The sequence below is a fragment of the Aotus nancymaae genome, unplaced genomic scaffold (genome assembly GCF_030222135.1).
Source record: "Aotus nancymaae isolate 86718 unplaced genomic scaffold, 86718_ANA_hifiasm-v0.15.2.pri h1tg000015l_1, whole genome shotgun sequence".
In the NCBI taxonomy this organism is placed as follows: Eukaryota; Metazoa; Chordata; class Mammalia; order Primates; family Aotidae; genus Aotus; species Aotus nancymaae.
In genome coordinates, this window is record NW_026988427.1 from 10400625 (window position 1) to 10411053 (window position 10429).

General features: G+C 41.5%; 1 protein-coding gene across 9 annotated transcripts; it reads left to right on the forward strand.

The window, feature by feature from the left end:
• Positions 1 to 624: 624 nt before the first annotated feature.
• Positions 625 to 10177, forward strand: HNRNPH1 (heterogeneous nuclear ribonucleoprotein H1). 9 transcript variants are annotated; one of them, XM_064376623.1, is made up of 14 exons: positions 627 to 706; positions 1190 to 1317; positions 3062 to 3217; positions 3422 to 3565; positions 5051 to 5189; positions 6132 to 6310; positions 6397 to 6468; positions 6525 to 6658; positions 6815 to 6950; positions 7348 to 7407; positions 7500 to 7559; positions 8230 to 8322; positions 8768 to 8817; positions 9406 to 10177. In XM_064376623.1, the coding sequence occupies exons 2-13, from the start codon at positions 1221 to 1223 to the stop codon at positions 8815 to 8817; spliced, it is 1320 nt and encodes a 439-aa protein (XP_064232693.1). In that variant the 5' UTR covers positions 627 to 706; positions 1190 to 1220; the 3' UTR covers positions 9406 to 10177. The 9 variants fall into 9 exon arrangements, with proteins under 9 accessions (XP_021531984.2, XP_012306926.2, XP_012306925.2 ...); XM_012451504.2 differs by having other exon boundaries at positions 629 to 706; positions 7500 to 7589; XM_021676309.2 differs by lacking the exon at positions 8768 to 8817 and having other exon boundaries at positions 625 to 706.
• The last annotated feature ends 252 nt before the right edge of the window (positions 10178 to 10429 follow it).

A 10429-nucleotide genomic window follows, 5' to 3' on the forward strand; every position in this document is an offset into this window, starting at 1 on the left:
GACCGGCGCCCTAGGCCCGACGACGGCAGGTAAGGGGAGGTGGAGGCACACACGGCTGGGACGTGCCCCAGGCACCATCTGGGAGGCCTCGGGCGCCGGACGTCCGCAGCCCTGTAGTTCCCAGGACGCTCGGCAATCTGCAGTGATCGGCTCCGGCCAGCTTTGGGATAAAGGGGAGACAGGCGGCGCGGGGAGTGGGAGCACCTGAAGGCCGCGCTCCTCCTTTCAGGTCAGCCAGGAGCGCGCCGGCAAGACTGGAGGTAAGGGGTAGAAAGACGCCCACCTCATCACAACCCAGAGGTCGGGCCTCCTATACAGCCCCATAGGGAACTGGCGGCCGCCATTCCCCTCCCCCACGTTGGCGGGTCAGGCTAGAAAACGGTTTCAAGGAAGACGCATGCGCAAGAAACAACTATAAACCGCTGAGGCTCTAAGTTCAGTATTCGCGGGAAAGCGCAGGCGCAATAAAAAGCCCGGCGGGTTTATGGGTGGGGGTGCTGAGTCCAAAACGCAGGCGTGTAATAATCTACCAACCGGAGGTAGGCTGATTCTTGAAGTTACGCATGCGTCAGAGCTCTTTGTGACGCAAGGGGGCGGTGCGAGCAGCTGGCTGCGCGTGCGCAGAGCTCGCACAAAGGGCCTTATTTAGGTTGCGCAGGCGCCCGCTGGCCATTTCGTCTTACCCACGCTGAGGTCGGTTGTCTTGGTGAGTCGCGGTTGGTCCTCCCTAGCCGTCCGGCGACCCCCGTGGGGTCCGTTTTTGCGAGGATTGTTTTCCCCCCGACCTCTTGGAGGGCTGCGGGGATCCTGGCTAGCTGCGGGCAGCCATCGAGAACCGCGAGTTGTTCGCTGAATCCCGGCACCGCCGCCGAGGCCTGTAGGCCGCGCCGACTCTATTGTGTGAGAAGTCGGAGGAGGCGGAGCGGAAGCGGCCGCCGCCATTTCCTTGCCTCCACGCTGGCCCTCGGCCCCGGCCCCTGGGGTTCAGGGCGCCGACAGCTGCTCCCTAGAGCAGCTTTGGGGGTCGGCTCGCTGGCCGAGGAAGTGTTGGGTGTTAGAGTCCCCGGGGTAGTGCGTCCGCCCGGATTTTGCTCCGTAGGGCGGGCGGCGCGGGCCCGGGGTGGCACGTCCGCGGCGGGGCACAGCTTAACGGGCGCTCTCAGATCTGGTCCTCCTCCCCGCCTTGCAGCTTGTTTCGACGCCGGACCGCCTAAGAGACAATGATGTTGGGCACCGAAGGTGGAGAGGGATTCGTGGTGAAAGTCCGGGGGTTGCCCTGGTCTTGCTCGGCCGATGAAGTGCAGAGGTTTTTTTCTGGTGAGTTAGAACTAGGACGCGGGAGTTGGAGTTCGATGCCTGGGCGGGCGGGCGGGCTGGCGGGCAGCCGGGCTGGGGCGGGGCGGGGCGGGGAGGGCCGGGCGGGACTCGGGGCGCCCCCTGGCGTGGCGCGAGTGACTGCAGTTCCCGCTGTGCTGTTCGCGCCCGGCCGATCGCTGTTACGCAATGGAAATTTCGAAAGCCCCGCCGCCTTCCTGTCCCTTGGAGTGCTGCCAATCTGTTAGACTTGTTTTCTTTACCTGTCTTTGAACACCAGTTCTTCTTTTATGGGTTTATTTGTTTTGTTTTTTGAGTTCTCGGTTCACTGCGATTCGGGTTCAAGCGATTCTCCTGCCGCAGCCTCCGGAATAGCTGGGATTACAGGCGTGTGTCACTATGCCTGGCTAACTTCTTGGATTTTTTTTTTTTTTTTTTTTTTTTTTTTTTAAAAGACGGGTTTTCACCATGTTTGTCGGGCTGGTCTTGAACTCCCGACCTCAGGTGATCCGCCCGCCTTGGCCTCCAAAGTGCTGGGATTACAGGCGTGAGCCACCACGCCCGGCCAACTTTTTGTATTTTTAGCAGAGACGGGGGTTTCACCATATTGGCCAGGCCGGTCTCGAACTCCTGACCTGAAGTGATCGTCCGCCTCGGCCTCCCAAAGTACTTGGGATTACAGGCGTGAGCCACTGCTCCCTCCCTCTCTGGGTGTCTCTTGCAAAGGATAAATTGGCATAGATGGGATTTCTTCTTGAATCTTGAGAAAATCTCCCGAGTGATTAGACAAATTATGTAATATCTTGAAGTGTAACCTCTTGTTTACAGTTTCGGTGTTTCCTTGAAAATGAGCATTCTGCTTCGGAAAGTTAAGGTGTCACGTCTTAATTTCGGTATTCCTAATCAAGATTTGGTAATTGAAGGGTGTTTGCTCATCTAGTTCTTGATATGGCTCACTATACAGTTGAAGACCGCTGAAGCCCAGGGAAGTTTTCTTGCCTGTGTAAATTTTTTTGCAGTACAAAGTTTTCCTGAGTGTTTTCTATCAGAATGTCCTTGTTCCCAGTATTAGACTGGGGAAAAGAAATTAGTTTAGACTGATGAAATTCTATTTGGGTGAAATGGATAGCTTTTGGCAAGACGTTTGTAGTGTTGACTTACTATGTGAATTTAGCGTTGGTAACGGAAAACGACCTGCAAAACAAGAACCAAGTTCACTGGAAGCCACCTTGCAGCGGGCAACGCTGGGTTTGGCTTCAGCTGTGCAACTTGAAGCATTTTAGCTTGGTAACACTGATTCCCTTTCAGGTTAGTATTGGGCCTGCAATTTGGATTTGAATGAGAAACCGTAATGTGGCTGCTGGTAAAGTAAAACTGACAAATGCACCAGACCAAAACAACTCACAACGAAGTATGTTTGCCATAAAGTCACAAAGTACAGACTTGATAATATTCTGAGAAATTGATAAAGGATGTGTGATGGAGACATGAGTAACAAGGACTTAAGAGAGAAATTCATTCTGTAACTGGTTTGAATACTGGATGTTGTTGATGGATTGGAAATACATCACCATGGGAATGAGATTTCTTTTTTAATTGGAGTTCTAGGAGTTGGTAATATCGTGGTCATTATAGGCTTCACAAGTTAATGTAATTTGTGGTGGGGACATGGATAGGCATTTCATCTGTGTCACCCAGAGGTGGTTTTAGGTTTTAAATTCTGTATTAACGGTTGTTTTCTTTCCAGACTGCAAAATTCAAAATGGGGCTCAAGGTATTCGTTTCATCTACACCAGAGAAGGCAGACCGAGTGGCGAGGCTTTTGTTGAACTTGAATCAGAAGATGAAGTCAAATTGGCCCTGAAAAAAGACAGAGAAACTATGGGACACAGATATGTTGAAGGTTTGATTTACATTGCCCTAGTAACAGTAAATAAAGCATTGCACATAGAAGTCTTACCCCTTCTGAATTTTAGGTATTTGACCGCATGGAAATGGTCATCTAAGGGAGTTGTGGCAGCTCTTCCTAGCTTATCTAAAGACCCAGGAAGTCTGAACTTTGATATCTAATTTTCCAAAATTGACTAATTCTAAGCACCTCTTTCAGTATTCAAGTCAAACAACGTTGAAATGGATTGGGTGTTGAAGCATACTGGTCCAAATAGTCCTGACACGGCCAATGATGGCTTTGTACGTCTTAGAGGACTTCCCTTTGGATGTAGCAAGGAAGAAATTGTTCAGTTCTTCTCAGGTATGTAGTCCTGTTTGTTGCTGAGCAGTGAGTTTTGGCTAGTTTCTGGCAAGGTGATTTAACAGACATTAAAGTTGAGTAGCTTAGGTCTTGGAATAGGTTGTAAATTTATGCCAGTGAATTAATATTTTCTTCCTAGAGACCTTCAAATAATTTAAGCCCATCTTAAAGGTGGAAATGAAGTACTTCCAAAATGTTAACTTTGCCTATATTTAGTATTATAGTTGAGAGTAGATCTTTCATTGAGGATTGCCCTCAACAGCTTAACTACTTCCCTCACATTGCTGTCCAGCTAAGTACCTCAAGTTAAAGGTAAGATCCCTTAACGTCAGATTAGTATGATGAATTAGGTTGTAAGTTATGGCAGGCGTCTGTGTTGCAAGAGACACTTGGGTCATGGGACCATAAACATCTCTAATGGTCTAATTCTCTTTAATGCAAAAGTCTATTATGAAAGACTTGGTTTAACCAGTGTGTTACAAACTTACTGAAAATCAGATGTAGTGAGAGTAGTTTGAATGCTTGTAGTTTCAGTATCTGAAGTAACAAGTGTTTTGAAATTGTTCTTGGGCCTAAAGTATTTGAATGTTTTTATGCTGAAGAGCTGATAAGATTGCATGTTTAACAGAATGTTAGATATCTTACATTTTAAGTATTAATATTTATGATGTGATAAACTGGAAGCAAGAAATCCTTTCATGGTTTATTGTATGTTAGAAATTTATATATGTATAAAGTCCTAATGTGTCAGAATTTTTAAAATCAAGTCTGTTTTGTTTTTAATCTAAATTGGTGAGAATTGAATGCTATCTGTCAACGTTAAATATGAACATAATTTCATATCTTCTAGGAAAGTGCTTTAAGTCCTTTTTGTAAGCTTGGGAATGTATCCACGGAAAGGATTTTTCATAGACGGAATTTCCAGAAGTGAATCATACTACTGTTAGAGCATAAGCAAGCATGATTGTGCTGTGTAGATCAGTTTTGTTGAAAATTTAGATTGTTATGTTTGTCAATTATAATTTAATGTTTCAGTTTTTATATGAAATGTTTAAATGTGTACCTTTTTAAAACTTGAAGTTCCAATAACTTAAAGCATTGAAATATAAAATGAGGTAAAAGGTGTTTTGAATTTAGTGAAACTGTTGTTTAATGCTTAAAACTTAATTGAATTCTTGTATAATTCTCAACATTAAGTTGTATTGATACGTGTTTTTAAGTTGTTGAATTCTTAATGCATCCTGGGTTCAGCAAGTTGGTTTTTTAAAAATATATACTGTACCATGGGTGTGTTAAGAATAGTTATATTTTGTAATTATGGAACTTCATATTATTGAAATGCATATTTAAAGAGTACTTGTTGAAAGCATACCGTTCACCTAAAGTTAAAAATTCTGGTTTATTTAAAGCTATAAGAAGAATCATTTCTGGGCTTGTGATGTTAATATTGCCCCCCTACTGGGGTTATTTGTCCTTGGGTTGAAGGGTTGGAAATCGTGCCAAATGGGATAACATTGCCGGTGGACTTCCAGGGGAGGAGTACGGGGGAGGCCTTCGTGCAGTTTGCTTCACAGGAAATAGCTGAAAAGGCTCTAAAGAAACACAAGGAAAGAATAGGGCACAGGTGGGGATGGATGGTTGGTTGGATATGTCACTTTTCTTATGGTAAACAATTAAATCCATATTCTCTCTGCTTAAAAGAAGAAATTAATGTTTTGTAGTCCTAGTTAATTGATGTTTTGCCATGATTTCTAAACTTTTCCTGTGTCAGAGTCCCATGTCACATGCAAACTAAATTTTAGGTTTAAAATTTGTCCCTAGTTAATTGGTCTACTTTACAATTTTGTGAGTCTTTTTAACCCCAATAGAGTTGAGAGACTATGGTTTTAAAAAATTAATGCAAACCTGGCTTTAGCTGTAATAACACCAACCTAGTAAATTATATTACCATAAGAAAATGTGATACTTTCTGATCTTGTTTTTAAAGTTGAAATGCAACAAACTTTTTCTTGCTGTATATAAATGTTCTGCATAGTATTAATAAGCATAGCTTTCAAGAAATTGTCACAAAAGGTTTTATTCTCTTTGCTTGTGACTATTTTTCATTGAAGCATGCGCTTACCTATGCTGATTCTTACTAAAAGCATAGGCTGGGGTATTTATTGGCGAAAGGAAATGTGTAGTGTGGGCTAGACTGTTGGTGGAGGCTGGCTTTTTAGCCCACTTGCTATACATGCTGCCAATGGATTTAAGACTTGAAACGTTGAAAGTTGAGTGGAATTATTTCCCTCCTAAAACATTCATATACAGTACTCCTCTCTACCCCTAAGGTTGGGCTCTGCCCCAGAGGAGTGAGTTTTTTTTCTATAAAGTATACATTAAGTCTTAACTATTTATTGAGTGAATTTCTGGTCATTGCCTATGCAAATATAAGAAATCTGGCTCTAAATATTAGTCAGTTTCATGGCTGTGACTAGATTGTTTTCTTGTATAACTAAATACCTGTATAAAATGAACTAATGTTCTCTCTCCCCTCCCTACCCCTTCCTTATGAACGATGCTTTAGGTATATTGAAATCTTTAAGAGCAGTAGAGCTGAAGTTAGAACTCACTATGACCCACCACGAAAGCTTATGGCCATGCAGCGGCCAGGTCCCTATGACAGACCTGGGGCTGGCAGAGGATATAACAGCATTGGCAGAGGAGCAGGCTTTGAAAGGATGAGGCGTGGTGCTTATGGTGGAGGTATGTGAGGATTCATAAGGTTTGGCAAGTCAGTTCCTTTGTGTAGGTGTTTTATTTGATTGATGGTACTTTTTTTTGTCTTTCAGGATATGGAGGCTATGATGATTACAATGGCTATAATGATGGCTATGGATTTGGGTCAGATAGATTTGGAAGAGGTAAGGTAAGAATTGAATTTCTCAGTTGAAGGATGCTTACACTCTTGTCCATCTAGACCTCAATTACTGTTTTTCAGGAATGTCTGATCACAGATATGGGGATGGTGGCTCTACTTTCCAGAGCACAACAGGACACTGTGTACACATGCGTGGATTACCTTACAGAGCTACTGAGAATGACATTTACAATGTAAGTGTAAGATGAACTCACAAGTCAGTATTTCAGTATGGCAATAAAACTCTGAACTTTATTGTACTATAAAGGGAACACCACGTTAGAAATTTTAGTTTCATTTTGTAACATTAGAAAGTTGATTCAGTTTTTTTGAACTGCCTTGTGTTGTAGTTTTTTTCACCACTCAATCCTGTGAGAGTACACATTGAAATTGGTCCTGATGGCAGAGTAACTGGTGAAGCAGATGTCGAGTTTGCAACTCATGAAGATGCTGTGGCAGCTATGTCAAAAGACAAAGCAAATATGCGTAAGTGTGATTGAGCATTTATGGGCTCGCTCGTAGGTGATTGTGTGACTAACATTTACAATAGAGGAATAAAAAAAGAAGAAGATATGAGAAGTTTCCTTTCCAGTAATAGATTGATTCTCGGGGGACAGGGGGGTGGGGTGTGTTAAATGTTTGGTTTTTAAAAATTAGTTTAACAGATTTGTGATACACATCTCACATCTTGAAGTATATATCCTTTATTGACAATATAGATGAACATGTAAAGGCTAGATTTTGAAGTTAAAGATCACCTAAGAGAAGTAGCTAGTTTTCTTTGCCGAAGTATTTGAAGTTCATAGATCTGCGTGTTTAAAAAGTGCTTATCCTGTTTTCTTTCACCAACAAACATTTTCAAACTTTTTTTTTCTCATTTCAGAACACAGATATGTAGAACTCTTCTTGAATTCTACAGCAGGAGCAAGCGGTGGTGCTTACGGTAGCCAAATGCTAGGAGGCATGGGTTTGTGTAAATATCACTTTAGTGTCCTTTTTTTAAGCTAACCTTGTATACCTTTTCTCTCATTTCAGAACACAGATATGTAGAACTCTTCTTGAATTCTACAGCAGGAGCAAGCGGTGGTGCTTATGGTAGCCAAATGATGGGAGGCATGGGCTTGTGTAAATATCGTTAGTTTTTTTAAAAACAAAACGTTTATATCTGTATAAGTCAATTATAAGTTAAGTTAATCTATTTAATGAGTTTAGCATAACAAACTTAGGCAAAGAAAGCAGTTTCTTGATATTTGAATGAATTTTGTATCTTGTGTGTTAGGATAGATAATCCAAATTAGAGTTAAGTACTCTTGGGGGAGGGGCCTATGGAGTGAAATTACTGAAATTTTCTGAGTATAAAGTTTAAAATAGCAAAACAGGATTAAGATAAATTTGGGCATAATTAGGTGTTCACTGATAAACCTTTATATGACATACCTTGATATATCAAACTAAAGGGAAAACCCCACTAAATTCAGTCAAGCAACTTCATAAGATCTTCACAAAATGCCTCTACTAATGGAATCATGTGAATTTTAGTCCTGCTGATGTGTATATCGTTAGCACTTTGGTTTATAAATAATTGATTAGCTTAAATGATGGATAGAAGGGCAGCCTGGTTATAGACAATAGGCAGAAGGAGGCAGAGGGTTATAGTAATGGAAGATCAAGACTGGAAAATTATAGATGTAGAATTACAAGCCCGGTACCACCAGGTACCACATTACGTAAGGAGCAAGGTTCTAATGTTTTCTTAACTTAACAGCGAACCAGTCCAGTTACGGTGGCCCAGCCAGCCAGCAGCTGAGTGGTGGTTATGGAGGTGGCTATGGTGGCCAGAGCAGCATGAGTGGATACGGTAAGCATCTTTTTTAATATACTTAGAATAAGTTTTAGGCAGGTTTTTTTAGTTGGGAATACATGCAGGCTCCATTTTGGTGAAATTGGGTCGTTAAATGTATGCTTTCAATCCAAACGTAACTTTTTTAGTTTAATTTTCAGAAACCATCATTGGGAGGGGGAAGTGTTTTGTGAATTACAAACTAGTCATTGCAGCTTTGGAATACTGTCGAGCCAGAAAACATCTGCCTCCATTTATTAAAACATTAAAGTTGTTCACTTTTTTGTCTTTTGGTTAGCATTAAATTTTAGATGGAGGGAGAATTTTAAATAGAATGGTGGTTGGGTTCAGGACCGTATTTATTAGTCAGTTAACCTAGGATTGGTTTTATTTATTTTTTTCAATTGGTCTAAAGAATGGTGATTTTGGTATTATAGTCTTACCCTACAAAATCCTTTTGCAGACCAAGTTTTACAGGAAAACTCCAGTGATTTTCAATCAAACATTGCATAGGTAAATATTTTCTCAAAAAATATAATTTAAATTCCCAATAGCAAATACTGATGTTGTAATAACACTTTCTGTAGCAGTCAATGGCTCTGACTTAACTCAACGGAGGCTGCCATTTGGGCACAGTGAGTTGCCTTTAGTCCAACTTAGTTGTCTCACTTTTGCCCACCATGAATAGGAAAAGCAAGAGATTTCCCCTGTGCTCCCTATTCTCATGTCATTTGAGGGACACATTGTGAATGTTTATGGTACATTTTTTAAAAAATGCCTTGTTTATAGCTTTAAAAATATGAAGTAATTTTGCAATTTTTGAAAAACACTAGTTTTCCTTTAAACTTAATTTTTCACGTTGATCCTGAAGAATTTCGTTAAAATGGTAGCACAAGAGTCTGGCAAGTTGGTACTGCAGAGAAAAGGGGTTAATTGAGACTTGTTTGGAGTCGGGATTCCCCTTTCCCAAACATGCTTCTCGCCACTTGGACAGCAGCCATTTATACTCGTATACTTTTTAAACTTTTTCTTGGAATATTATATTTTATTTGACTGATAGTCTGACATTACTCCTAACTTGTCAAATTGGTCTCTTTGCAGGTAGCCAAGGAGCAGTGAGCAGCAGCTACTACAGTAGTGGAAGCCGTGCATCTATGGGCGTGAACGGAATGGGAGGGATGTCTAGCGTGTCCAGCATGAGTGGTGGATGGGGAATGTAATTGATTGATCCTGATCACTGACTCTTGGTCAACTTTTTTTTTAAAGAAAAAAACAAAACTTCAGTTTAACAGTTTCTGCAATACAAGCCTGTGATTCATGCTTTCTCTCTAAGTGGAAATCAGAATTGTCACGAAGACTTAAGGCTCAGTATTTTTGAATACAATACTTACCTAGGATGTGACAGTGAAGCTGAGTGAACTGTAACTGTTAAACGAGTTCCAGCTTTTCTCAAGTTAGTTATATTGTAGGATATCCTTAAGCAGTAAGCGTATTTAGGTAAAAGCAGCTGAATTTTGTTAAGTGTTACCCTTTGCATTGAACACTGTTCAGATGCATGTTGAAAGACATGCTTTTTTTTTTTTTTTTAAACTCAATATAGGAGCTGTGTCTACAATTAAAAGTGAAACATTTTGGCATGTTTGTTAATTCTAGTTTCATTTAATAACCTGTAAGGCACGTAAGTTTAAGCTTTTTTTAAGTTAATGGGAAAAATTTGAGACGCAATACCAGTTCTTCAGGATTTTGGTCTTGGTGTTTGTATGAAATTCTGAGGCCTTGATTTAAATCTTTCATTGTATTGTGATTTCCTTTTAGGTATATTGCGCTAAGTGAAACTTGTCAAATAAATCCTCCTTTTAAAAACTGCACTGTCTTTGCTTCAGTGTCATGTGGACTGAGTCTTGGTGCTCTGTGCCCACCTGGGGCCTCGGGCCACATCTCTGGCTGTGGCAGAGGCTTGGGAGCTGAGGCTGTTGTATAGAGGTCTTCAGACTTCCTCCAGTGCAACTGAAGGTAAACTCAGCTTTGGGGCCCTTGTGGAAGGCTGTATGTCATTTGGCTGCACAGGACCTGATCTGAACTGCCTATAACTTGTTAAGCACTTGCACGAAGCAAAGTGGGGAGG